The sequence below is a fragment of the Eleginops maclovinus genome, chromosome 1, assembly GCF_036324505.1.
Source record: "Eleginops maclovinus isolate JMC-PN-2008 ecotype Puerto Natales chromosome 1, JC_Emac_rtc_rv5, whole genome shotgun sequence".
In the NCBI taxonomy this organism is placed as follows: Eukaryota; Metazoa; Chordata; class Actinopteri; order Perciformes; family Eleginopidae; genus Eleginops; species Eleginops maclovinus.
In genome coordinates this window covers 14761969-14775805 of record NC_086349.1, presented here as the reverse complement: position 1 = coordinate 14775805, position 13837 = coordinate 14761969, and the positions used below count along the sequence as shown (strand labels likewise).

General features: G+C 40.8%; 2 protein-coding genes across 4 annotated transcripts in view; one reads left to right on the top strand and one right to left on the bottom strand.

Annotated features, from left to right (window-relative positions):
* The window catches only part of znf385a (zinc finger protein 385A), a 53593-nt gene extending 52539 nt beyond the window's left edge, over window positions 1-1054 (bottom strand). Inside the window, exon 1 of one of the 3 annotated variants that reach the window (XM_063893110.1) lies at window positions 781-1054. In XM_063893110.1, coding sequence (XP_063749180.1) covers window positions 781-790 — 10 coding nt within the window. In that variant the 5' untranslated portion in view covers window positions 791-1054. The remainder of the gene's footprint in view (window positions 1-780) is intronic. The other 2 variants (XM_063893067.1, XM_063893076.1) reach the window with 2 other exon arrangements.
* A 9706-nt stretch (window positions 1055-10760) lies between these two features.
* Window positions 10761-13130, top strand: birc5b (baculoviral IAP repeat containing 5b). The gene is made up of 4 exons (XM_063893121.1): window positions 10761-10982; window positions 11881-11990; window positions 12672-12789; window positions 12886-13130. Exons 1-4 carry the CDS (start codon window positions 10857-10859, stop codon window positions 12973-12975), a joined length of 444 nt encoding a protein of 147 aa, XP_063749191.1. The 5' UTR covers window positions 10761-10856; the 3' UTR covers window positions 12976-13130.
* The last annotated feature ends 707 nt before the right edge of the window (window positions 13131-13837 follow it).

The window sequence follows — 13837 nt, the reverse complement described above, 5'->3', positions numbered from 1 at the left end:
AACACGTACGCGCATGTTCTTTTTAGCCTATCCTCAAAGCAGCACACCCAGGATTGTTCATTGGACTTACAGTGGCAAGCTCCCATCCCCAGTCTGAACGTACAAGCTGACTATGTAGAGCACAGAGACCACACAGAACCCCCTCTCTCAGACATGGCCACTATGAGACAAGAATACTAAAGAAGAAAGTGCTTGCTGACTTACAAACAGAACAACCCTTTTAAATATCTTAAAGCTAAACTATGCTGCAAACCGAGTGCCAACTATTTTATGTTTGTCTCAACTTAATGGCATTTGTGTGATGAACAGTGGTCTTATCATTGGTAGGCAGGTTTTAAGGAAAGGTTATGAAAACAGTGGAACAAATACCCTAAAAAAAATACACGTGTACTGTACTCAGAATTATTTGTGTACATTTTCAAATTATTAGTTATCAGGTGAAAGGTATGAAAACATCTTGGTCCCTTCTTCTAGCAGGACATGGTGGAGCCTGGTCACGTGACCAAACATCCTAGAATGACACAGTCCAGACCAAACACTTTGACCTTCCCTGTCATCACTCACGCCTGCCATATTAATGGCACACTATTATTGTAATTACAAGCACTAACCATGATTTAAAGGTTCATCTCAATGCCCAGTATTGACAGATGTCTGTGTGGAATGGAAACTGAACAGAGCACACTATTAATAAATAGCTGCTGGTGTCCAATATGAAGTAAGGATTAGTGATCATGATTGACCCCTCCAAAATCCCATGCACCGAAAGCTTAAACTCACCCAAAATCATGATGTGTGTTGCCTTTGGTGTCCCTGGGTTGACAAGTGTTCCCTCACTGCCCCCGTCTTGCCTGATTTTATAAAGGGACAATGGCTCCAAAATCTCTTTTCAGAGTTCCTCTCCACACTCCAGAAAGAGGTAACTCAGAGAGGCAGCACTAGATGTGATGAGAGACTTCTGCTGCTGCTGCTGCTGCTGCTGCACATGCCGTCCCATGCGTCTGCTCTCTCCAGGTGAAAAGCTGAGTGTGTGTGTATGAAAGAGAGACAGAGAGAGCACAAGTGTGTGTGTGTATGTGTGTGTGTATATGATGGAGGCGGGTCCAGCGTTTCTGCAGTTGTGGCTCAGGTAAGCCTGAAGACAGTATGCAGGGGGTTAGTAGCAGAGGGGGGGGAGAGAGAGAGAGAGAGAGAGAGAGAGAGAGAGAGAGAGAGAGAGAGAGAGGAAAGAGGGGAGTCTGATAGAGGAGGGGGAGCCTAAAGTGTAGCAGCCAATCACATGGGGAGGCTACAGAGCCCAGATCTTCTTCTTCACAGCAGTCAGGGGGATTTGCAGTGGTCTCGAACATACAGCTTTCAAGCAGTTTCTTCTTAACTGTGTCATTTCACAGCGAGCTTCAGGGGAGAGGTCTTCAAATCACTGTAAAGCCGACGTCTGATTTGCTTTCTCTCAGTAAAACACTAACTCCCTTTCCCACTCTGGCTGGTTCTCATCTCTATGCTTCTTGTTTTTGGGGTTGCGTATAACCTACAGGCACCTTACATGCCTCTGCTCTGATTGGTGGCAGCCTCGACCAATGGCAACAGCAGCAGACAGTTGTCATCATGCAGAGTGGAAGTCATGAAGGAGCGACGGAGCTTGACTGGAAATGTCTTCTCCCCCAACCACTGTTTATCCCTTTCATTTCCCCTATTTCCTCAGCGATCTCTGCCTAATGGAAAGCTTGACTGTCAGATGAATGTGTTGTTTTTAATCCAACCTCTCTGTCCTTTGACTCCACGTGTATGAGGTCTTGTTAAAGGATTAACCTTCTATCTGTCTGGCTCTGTCCTTCTCCCTTTTTCTCCCTCCATTTCCTAACCTGCCCAGGCAAGGTTACGCATTTAATCAACCACTGTTTTCATCAAAGGGATGGAATTTAGACTGGGAGTGGAAGGGGGGTGGCAAGCAAAAAGGAGAGATGGAATAGAAAGTGACAGAGCGGAGGAAGCAGAATAAGGAGGGGCAAAGATTAAACTAAATACAAACTGACAGAGGAATGAAGAGACCTGGAGTGACAAGAAAAGACTACTGGGAGGATGGAATACAGAGACAAAGACAGACAGAGTCGGACACAGCAGACAGGCTGCAGAGATTTAAGCTGTGGACCAAAGCAATGCAGCAACTAATTGGAGAGTAGCTTTACAGCCAGCTTCTTATGGTCCACTTCCTCCACACCAAGAAACCACTCAAACAACGTCTGCTGTCATGCCCAAGCATGACTCTTTCGCTCTCCAGTTCCCCATGTGAAGAGGCACGAAAGCCAGAGAGAGACCTTTGAAAATCACACAGCCACGACGTAAATGAGAAGCTCAATGCTTAAGAAAAGGCTTAACAAAGCTGTCAAAAAATTAATCCCCTTGGGCGGGCATGCTTGCAAACACAGATACAAACACGTGAGCCCTGGGGCTACAGAAAATGCTGCCTGATGTTCATATAGCCTCCTCTTGTCCTGCTCTCTCTTTCTCTTTTTCTTTTCCATCTCCCCCCCCCCCCCCCCTTCTCACGCTCCTGGGCTGAGGCTGTGAGTCACAGGGTATTGGAGTGAATACTAAGGAGGCTGGCTGACACCTCCAATACCTCTCTGAACAGCAGCTTTACTGCACACATTTACACCATTGTATGTAAACATTGGTAGACTTAAGGGCCACAAACACCCACACAAATCTTGCAGATTATAAACTTGATTAAAATCCACTGACTAAAAGCTTCTGGTGTTATGGAACATATATGGTCCTCTTTACAAAGGTGAAAAAAACCTAACCCATTCACAACCGCCACCAATGTGTAACACCTGGAGCAGTAATAAGAAGATTTAAGTAGAAAATAATGAACTCAGAGAATTGGAACAAATACTGTATAGTGCCAAAGGAAAAACACACAGATCAGAAAAGGAATTTGTGCCTGTGGCTCCCAGGATCAAACTCACAAACACACAGTGTCTTCAGTAAAGGGACTGGGTGCTGAGAATATTAGTTTTTTGAAAATGGGTCACTTGCAGCTGGAACTAAAGTTATCATCAATACGGCTTTGCGTGCAAGTCCGTCCACGAGCATTTTGTGTGTGTGTGTGTGTGTGTGTGTGTGTGTGTGTGTGTGTGTGTGTGTGTGTGTGTGTGTGTGTGTGTGTGTGTGTGTGTGTGTGTGTGTGTGTGTGTGTGTGTGTGTGTGTCAGCAAAATAGCTGAGATAGGGTTTCCTCATTAGTTGTGTTGGTATCAATAATTCAGAGCTGGTCCTTGTTGGCGTTCAATGGGCCGAGTGCTAATGTGCTGTCAGGCCAACGGGGGCCCAGGGCCCTGCGCCACTTTAATGGATGTCATGATGAGAGGGTGAAATCCGAGCAAGGAGATCCTGTATCATCCATAGGTAAGAACAGGGAAGGGGTCAGAGCAAAGTAGAGAAGTGATGAGAGAGGGCTGGGGGTGAAGGCCACTGGTGGGAGGACAGATGGCATTATGGGACAGGTAAAAGAGAGAAGTGATGGAGAGAAACAGAAAGAAGAAAAAAGGGAAGAGGGGAGGAAATTTGACTAACCGGTCCTTCCGTTTACCATTGGCTACAGATCTATGGATGAGGGGCAGACCTCTATCACCTTTGAAGGGGCAGTCATCATGAGACCTATGCTAAGTGGCCACAGGGTGTATATCTCAAATGGATCATGACTATTATTTAATTTGCATTATTTGAATTGCTAGTGCTACTTTGCTCAGAAATGCCTTCAAAAGTGAGTAGAGTATATGGTAGCGCTATATTTTACAGGTTTGTAATTTTCAATAGAAACATTTAACATTTTAGAGAACAGTTCAAACATTAAATTATTATCATTTATATATCGACAAATGGTTAATATTTTGCTCATTCAGCATACCTGCTGTTAATTTCATCAGCTATTCTTTGTAATAAATTCCATTTGTATGAAAATACAGACTTACATTTTTATTTTCAAGATTTTTTTTATACAATTGTTAAGATTTGTATTTACTATTACAAGCTAGTAACACAAAAACGCTTTAAAAAAATACACTGAGGGAATATCAACACTGGCCAAAACACAATAACAAAATAGAATGGACGGGCTAAATACCCAGTATATTACTAACCTTTAGGGGACACCACCAGACTGTCATGACAGTACAAGAAAAGCTCCAACTTTGAACAAAAATAAACATGTAAGATGTCCCATATTGTTGAGGTTTGCACCTCTGGGCCACCATACAGGATGATTGGGAGGTGGAGGAAGACCAATGGAATCCACTAACATACATGAATTTCTCACCTTGCTGCTTGAGCAAGACATTACCCGTCAGCCACCTTTTCACCCACACACACACACACCCACATGCAGACATTGTTATTTGTGTATTGACTTATCCTCTGGAGGCTTATCCTAACATGACCTTAAGTACCAAATGGCCTTTACTTTACCTTTGCCCTCAGTTTAACACGAGCCTAATTCACAAACACAAACTGGTCACCCTTGATAAAGCAGTTTTTGTCCAGAGATTGAAGGTAAAGTCCTGCTGTGTGAATAATACAAGTGTATACATAAAAGTATTAAAAGCCAAGGCAGAGGACTCAGTAGCCTGGAAACGTCTGCCGAGTCTGGATGGTGATTAGCGGTTAAACTGTGCTGCCCTCTGCTGGTGTACGCATGTCAACACAGAATTCATTCAGTGTAGGCAGACTCTGAAAATGATTACTGCTGAGTGTGAAGAACTCATCAGGACTGTGCTGATAAGAGCCTGGGATAGATGTATCAAACCTGAGGGAGAACGAACTACTTCATTCATAATTCTGTGATCTGTCTTCATTCTTTCCTGCAGAGAAAAATACACCGTAAATCTACACTCACTGAAAACTGCTGGACAGACTTTAACTCACTTCCTCACAATGCGACTGCTGTAGATCATAAATTCTAGTCGTATTTCATAAACGCGGGCCTAAAGGTGGTATGTGAATTTCCAGTGTAGGCAGACTCTGAAAATGTGTCTAAATATTACAGCTTTAGTGACCCTTTTATAACGCAGTAGTCTGGAAAAGTGTAAACTGAGAGGCTAGTCTGTTTCTAGAGAAATGTCAACACATGTTTAAATAAGGAAACCAAACAGACGAGGCACAGCTGGTACAGCATTGGTGTGATGTCAGACTGGAACAGAAACACCTTACTCATGCAGATAACTATCTTTAAATCAGTGCACTGAACCTGAGTGCAGCAGGTCAAATGTGAAAAGATTACTGCTGAGTGTGAAGAACTCATCAGGACTGTGCTGATAGACCTGGGATAGATTTATCAAACCTGAGGGAGAACAAACTACTTCATTCATAATTCTGTGATCTGTCTTCATTCTTTCCTGCAGAGAAAAATACACCGTAAATCTACACTCACTGAAAACTGCTGGACAGACTTTAACTCACTTCCTCACAATGCGACTGCTGTAGATCATAAATTCTAGTCGTATTTCATAAACGCGGGCCTAAAGGCGGTATGTGAATTTCCAGAATCGTTAGTTCACCCTTTCCTTCTTTTGGAGTGTGTTTGTACGGTGTAATACAAAAAAAACTCCAGTCCACACCCAGGTCAAATGCTATGCATTGGGTGTCTGCTGGCACTGTGGTGGGGAATTTAGAGAGTGCCTATGAATGTCAAAGGTGAGGAGGTAAGGCAGGCATCAGTATACCTGCACATCCCTGCATAATGTAGCAATGCATCACCTAGAGCTACCAGACAATAAATAAATAATACAATAATAATAAATCTTCATTAGATATTTACATCTTTATAAACGTTAAAGGAATCATCCTTATATATTCACCAAATATTGAGCCTGTTGTGATCATGCTTTATCTCATGGTTACATTGGGAGCATGCCTAGCAAATAACAAGCCAGCTCAGTACAAATGGAAGGACCTCTGCATTCCCCTTGAAGTGGCCTGAGCCTGCAAGTCTGACAGCTAGCTGTTGAGCATATCGGTTTTCAGCTGTGAGGGATAATCATCTCACTAAATTTAGACTATTGATCAGGTGTGGACATGTGCAGGAAATGTGGCAAGCTGTACAGTATGTCTGCAGTGCATTCCTTCCCACCAGGAAAAACTAATAAATCAAGATAAACATGTTAACATTGTTACAAGTGGACATTTTGTTTCCTTATATACTAACTCAGGATATGGATTTAAATGGTTATATTCCTTCCTGTAAAAGATGTTCCTTCTTGGAGTTACAACAAATGATTTTTGAGTGTTTCTCACTCTAAACCTCTGGAAGAACAACTGATGAGGGAGCTCTCTTTGAGAATGTACAGACTTGCAAACCCACATAGAATAAAATGTCATCATATACAATCAATTTTTAAAAAATGTGAATGTGAACATATATTGACATTTTTAAAGTTTGTTTCAAGCAAAATTACCACAACTTTGATGGTTTTAGGCTCTTAATGTGAGAATAAGCTGCTCTTCTTGGCATAACATACATGTAAATTGAATACTGATGGTTTTAAAAGTCCATCAGACAAAACAAGACATTTGAAGATGTTCCCGAGTTTAAAGGAATATGATTTTCATTGCTTTTTGAAATTGTTTTTAAAAAAAAAGTTTTCTGCTTGGACTGAACAATGATATCAAAACGCATATGCAAAGAATGACACAATGTATGTATGATTTCCTTTGTGTCTAAGTTCAAACAACATCCTTTTGAGTTTGTCAATTCCATTTCAAGAAAGCTTTAAAGAAAGAAAAAGGAATAGAGAGACTAAAGGCTTTGAGGATTTGGGGCTATGTGTGCACAGGTGGGTGTGCCTGTCCTAGCCAGGCTACAGAGATGGAGAATGTTGATGTTGACTGTCACACTCTCACACGTCCCTGACATTTTTACGCCTGCACCAGAGGACAGGATGTCTTTCTCTCCAACCACATTCAGATCACACATTTGCGCCATAACTTCGTACTTGTTGAGACTCCTCTCCTATTATTCGGTTCTGCTACCCTTATAGACCAAATACTCGAGGTTGATACATTCCTAGACAATATTACGCAATGTGTGTATTTTAGAAAACTGAAATTAGCAGTAATTATCTTCATAGATCACAGTCTAGTTCTAAAACTTAGACATTACTTAGCTGAAAGTGACAAGGCAGATGAAAATAATCTCATGATGTCAATAGTCAACTAGATCAGTGGAAGAAATGTAGACACACTTTTCAGACATGAGACATCGTATTTTTATCTTGGTTTGTTGGGACAACAAATTGCAATTACTGCACTCACATGAGATTTGCTTCGCCCTAAATGTGCGCTGTTCAGTCTGGGAGTGAGGGCAGCAGATGACATTTGGAGCTGGCAGTACAGTTGTCAAATCCATTTGAATATATATATATATATATATATATTCAAATCCATTTGAATATATATATATATATATATATATATATATATATATATAAAGAAGGAAGCAACATTTCTTGCACACAAAGACACATATACACAGTTGTCTAATTATTAATTGAAACATTGTTCATTTTGTGCTGCATCTAAATGGACTATATTATGTAGCACTTTATCCAGTCCCTACGACCCCTCAAAGCGCTTTACAAACTACAAGTCACCATAATCATTCACCGTTGGCCACGCCGTCCAGAGCAACTCGGGGTTAAGTATCAAGCATAGATCGGCATGTTGACAGCAAGGGCTTGGATCAAACCCACAACTCTCTGATAAATAGATGACCACACTGCATCGCAGCAACACTCAACCCCGCAACTAAGCATAATGATGAAACCAAAAGCTCACACAATAACCAATTAACTGTACGCATTCTAGATGGGAGGAGAAAAAAAAAGAGAGTCCGCCACAGAGACAGAACATAAACATTTAATTGAAGCAGTGGGAATAGGCTCCTTTCTTACCTGTGCTCCACATTGCACCTCTAGTCCTCCTGCTGCTCTCACTGAGTAACTGATATCTCCAACTATATGCAGGCACATAAGAAACAACTACTTCCTCAAGGAAATCTCTCCTGGCATTAAAAAGGTCAGATTGAAGAAAAAAGACTGGAAAGATCTTCAACTTTCTCAAAAAGATTCCAAGAGCTGTGTATACAAACAACAACCTTACACCCACGCTGGCAATGTAAAGGACATGTGGAAAAAGAAACCACAAACACACTGACTATCACCTTCCCTCCACCTTTCTTCATCCTCTCTCCTACCTCCCTCCCTCCCTCCCACTTACTCTCAGCCCGGTGTGAAAACAAAACTAGAGTCCAGTAGTTAATCGGGGCAGACCTTAATAAGTGAGGACAGTTGTGTCAAAAGAAAGAGATTGCTGAGAGAGGCAAGAAGCAGTGAGGCCATGAGGGGAAGAGGAATCACATTTCAATGAAGGCATAAGGAGTACCTCGTGCAAGATTTGTGATAAAACATACAAACATATATATTTCACATACTTAAATCTTTATTGTTGTTATTGTAAATATTCTTCTCTCTTTTTATTTATCTTATTTGCACCATGTATGTTGAGTTGTTGGAGGAGCATGGGATATAAGATTTTCATTGCCAACATATACGTTGTATATGCTGTGCATATGACCAATAAAACCTTGGAACCAAAATGCTCATTCAAAAAAGCCACAAAACTGTCCCTCATGAATGAACATAAAGAGAGTCAAGTATCAAAAAACACTTTTTATACTCTATAACCTTTTTTGCCAAACTCAACACACACTATCCCTATTATCTGCAGATCAGACCAATGTCCTATGTTGTAACCACTGTAACTAAAACACAATACCAATTAAACCACACACGAAGCCTACAACTGATTGTCCACAATTCTGAAGATATAACACTCAACAAATACAGAAAAGCACACACCCATAAACACATACAATTGCATATATAGCAACTGTCATTATCTGCAGAATAAAAATGAAACTTAACTAAACACTAATCTAAAGTCTAGCATCAAGCCTTCAACTGAGTCGTAAACAAATAAAAATCTTAATAAAATCTGAAGATCTTACACCCAAAAATATAGAACACACACACACACACACACACACACACACACACACACACACACACACACACACACACACACACACACACACACACACACACACACACACACACACACACACACACACACACACACACACACACACACACACACACACACAGAGGAATAAACAAGACATTCGAGGGCGTCCCCAATGCTCATAAGAGAATGTGATTGTAGACGTACAAACCTTGTACCTATGGTGCAGCAATATTGAGAGAAACAGTGGGGGGGGGAAATACATAGGAAAAAATGCTGAGTGACAACAGTAACACACACATGTGTAAATTCAGAGCTAGATGTTATTCTACACTGTCTGCAGTAAGCAGCCAACCACCATACAGGCCACTGTATGGTGCCAGAGCTACAGTAACATAACACTGAGTCCAATTTACTCCAGGACATTGGCTCAATAAGCTCTTACACTGCAACCCCTCAAAAGCAGCTGCCTATTATACACAAAAAAATGCACATTTTCTGCCTTATAAGCAGGCACACTGTGTCTTAGCACTCCCCCAGGCACTCTGCTGGAAGATAAGGTTAGAAGGGAAAGGGACAGCAGTTTACAGTTGTAAGCACATTTCAGCACCCAGGGGCCTGAGGGGTAGAGTTACAGGAACACACGGAACACCAGGAGTGTCCCTTTCTCTCAACAGTAATAAACAGGATTGTGAAGTTTATACAACCCATTTAATTAGACAGTTAGCTTGCTGGCTATTGTGTCAAAGTTTACTTTTGCATTTCTTAAATATCCCTAGATGGAAACTGCAGTTCAAACCTGAAATAAGAATAGCTTCAATAGAAAAACCTGAACATTTGTTGCCGTTTTGAAGTCATGCATTCATATATTAATACATATCTGGAATGTGACAATGTTTTTAATCTAAGTTATTTCTCAGACCCAAAGAGAATGCAGAGTAAAAGTTCAATATTAATCATTACAGCATTGATCATAGCATCCTTTTGATAGTTAGCTGCATAACAAGACAGGACTAAAGACATGATTTTTTAAAAACACAGCAAACACGCTTCTCTTATTTGCCAACAGGGGGAGTTAAGTCATCCAAATGATGACCACAGTTTATGACACATGGTGCATTTGGGAACGATTTATCTTCCTTAAAAGTTAATTAAAAGTAACCTCAATGCATCAGTTGATGAAGGAAATGTAATTTGGTATTAAAAAGGCTCTGGAATATAGCCTACCTGTTTATCATTCAGACTGCTACACTTGTTTTTTAGGTTTGCTACGAAATTGGGGAAACTTTTATTTGTTTCGATAATGTTTAAGTAGACCTTAAATATGAGTATAACGGAAGAAAAACCCATTTTTAAAGGGCAAAACAACTCTCAATTGCAAAACATAAACAGACCTAAACATTATACCTCTTGTTGTCCTGCGGTTGTCATACATGAAGAATAAACCAAACAAACACATCTGAAAAGTGAAGCAGGGCTAGGCCTAACTCAATAATTATGAAGAGCAAAACAAAATTTTAAAAATCTGTAAATCAGTCGGAGCTCGACCCTCCTACCTGTTGCTTGTTCCTGTACGTGATGTGACCAGTTGTGGGTGGAGTCCCGTGACCCTACGTAGCCAAACAACCCCGCCCCCTCTTGAATACGTGCAGATTTTAATCAGCCCAAATTGGAAACACCTGTAAGGGCGTCAGAACCGCGTCAGCACGTGTTCACATAAGGATCCCGTCCACCATTGCACCGTGAAACAACTCGAGTTGAGGCTGTTTTTCTCCTGGAGTTATGGCAAGCATAGATGTATTGTCCTCCAGGTTTTCCACCTTTCAAAGCATGCACCTCCTTGATTTACGCAAACAAAGCTTTGTAGACTGGCCATTTAGAGATGAATGTAAATGCACTCCTGACAAGGTAAGGAGGCCCCTGTGTCTTGACCATTCAGAGCAGTTAATTATAAAATGTATTCAGAAACAATTGATTCCTTCATAGTTAATTACTTTTTCTTAATGTTGTTATAATTATGCGGATCTGTAAAGTTACTTTAGTACCTGAAACTTTCCATTAGATGTAATGGAGTGAAGGGAACCATCTTGACTTCCAATATGTGGCTGGTGGACTAAAAAAAGGTGGAAATTACAAAAAAATACCATAATTGTTCTTTAGTACTAGCGCATTGCTTAAGGAAATGTTACTTTTTTCTACTGGAGTGCACTTGAGTCAGACAGGGCTAACATGAGGTCAGACTAAGTTCATGTGTTGGACATTTCCTCTATTTCTACTCTGGATGTGTCAGATGGCTCTTAAGATCTTTGGAAACCTTGATGTACATTAACCTACACATGCTTAAGGCTGATCAATTATTTTTGAAACACCCTAACCTTGTTTATACTCCCAAGTTGCAATTTCATGCAACAGCTTTTCATCTAAGGCTGTGACAACTTGTGATTTACAGTTAAGCAGGTGTAGAATCAGTTTCATTCCATTAGGTGTCAGATGCACGGCCCCTTCATTTTGCCCACCCTAGATTTTTCATGATGGATGGGCTGCTGACATGTCCCTTAAGGAGCAACACTTTATGTAATGCTACCAGCTCTTAACCCCGCAAGAGCCAAATCATCTGCATGTTTACTTCTGACTGACACTAATCCCCTGGCAGCTATGCAGCTCTTTTGTTATTGCACATATCAACTTATATTTGTCATTGAGTTACTAGCTCATAAACTGTTTAATTAAGTGCTTGGTTTGAATTTCACAGTATGTTACAGGGTAGACATTATGACATCTCTTACTGATTTGTTTGTCTTTGTAGATGGCCAACGCTGGGTTTGTCCACTGCCCCAGTGAGAATGAACCTGATGTGGCGTGCTGCTTCTACTGTCTGATCGAGCTTGAGGGCTGGGAGCCAGATGATGATCCCTGGTAAGGAACGCATTCCTACTTCCTCAGGCCCTTTCTTATATCTTAACTATCCTGGTGCTTTTGATTCACTGAAGATAATAGTATTAGATTAGACTATGAAGCCAGTAGTGTAGTGGGGTTTTGTCTGGTTTTCACTGAGTCACTCAGTGTTGCCATTACTCATTTTAATATAAACATTACCATAGGTGAATGAGAAGAAAAGAGGCTGCCCAAAAACTCGTATGTCATTTCAACATGGGGCAGGACAATTTAAGCAGAGGCGGTTTAGCTGTCCTTCCCCAGGTAAATTGAATATCTAAACGTGTAACTTCCTGCATTCTGGAGAATTTGCATGCATTTCTTTATCATGGACATATCTTAAGTGAAGGAAAAAACATAGTTCAGGTGGCAGATGACAATTTAAAAATATTATTAGGGCAGTTGGCCATTCTGTATTTCTTTCAAATAGTATTCTCCTTTAGATCATCTCAATGTGATCCCTGCATGGTCAAACGTTTCTGCACAATCAAACGTATCCCACATATTTGTGTTTTTTAAGATTACATTATGATACATTGACTAGACATTGTTTCGTCAATAGTGGCTGGTTAGTGGTAGGGACCACAGATGGTAGGGACCTGTTAAAGTAAATACCCCTATGACCCTTTAACTAATTTCTTCTGTAACATGTTCTCTTCCCAGGTCTGAACACTTAAAACGCTCCCCTGACTGTGGATTCTTAACCAATATAAATGATTTCACTGAAATGACTGTGGTTGATTTCTGTCGTATGGAAAAGGCGAGGTTAAAGATCTTCATTGTGAGTGTCCCTTTAAAATCTGTGTAGATTGTGTGCTGTGAAGTTTTATTTGAATATTTTCAGTGGTGGTTTGACACTCTGCTTTTTTCCCCCTAGAAAAAAATTGGTCATAAAAAGATGGCATGTTTGCGGGAGGAGGTAGACCGTACCCTTCAGAGCCTTCAATCTCTTTTTGACACTTTGTGATTGAAATCAAACTTCCTGTCTGTTTTGTTGTGATTGTTTTTATTATTTTATATAGATATATTTATCTTAAGGGTGTACCATAAGCTTAAACTCTTGACTTGAATAGTTTTATTTAATGGTAGTATGAAATATCAATAAAGTTTTTCGAAATATTACTCTTCATTCGTAGTACTGTATTCTACCACAAGATGGTGCTTTAGCTCTAAAGCTGCAGTTTGTTTTAGTCACAGACTATACTTTCTGGAGTTCCCAATCTCAAAACCTTCACAAAAGTAAACTGCAATGAAAGCACACATTGAACAGGATTATAATGTGGGCTATATTCCCTCTTTTCAACAAAATGCTTACCATTTTCTGAACGTGCCACCATCTCCACCACCCCTTTTCAAACCTTGACCCTGGACAGATGGCCTGAAGCCCCTCCCTTTCAATACCAACTGTTGCCCCAGTCACATCTGTTACATATAGGGGGACAGTGTGCACTGAGCGGGCTTGCCAGGACACTTGCCTAACCCTGTGAGCAGGACTGAGATTTGGGAAACCCTTAAGGGTCCTGCTGCTGACAATGGAAATTGTGGAGAAGGTGCTCATGCCCTAAACCCTCCAAGAAAGCTCCCTCACACTTTAATGCTTCACTGCTCTTATTTAGCTTTTCAAGAACAAACATTTAATAGTAATATGATTTGCCAAAGTCTGTGTCAATTCTTTGGAAGTTAATGTCTTGTGCGGACATGGAGGGTGGATGGAGGGCTCCATGTGTTCATTGTGGGTCTCTCCCTGAGTGATGGTAGGCTTGGCTGGATGGAGTGCAGGATTAAAAGATGCTATCCCTTCTCCCAACCTTCCACTGTTCTGGATTAAT

Coding starts and splice junctions, on each gene's coding strand:
- birc5b (XM_063893121.1), top strand. CDS start 10,857: ATGGCAAGCATAGATGTATTGTCCTCCAGGTTTTCCACCTTTCAAAGC. Junction 10,983..11,880: donor GTAAATGCACTCCTGACAAG/GTAAGGAGGCCC, acceptor TTGTCTTTGTAG/ATGGCCAACGCTGGGTTTGT. Junction 12,790..12,885: donor CGAGGTTAAAGATCTTCATT/GTGAGTGTCCCT, acceptor TTTTCCCCCTAG/AAAAAAATTGGTCATAAAAA.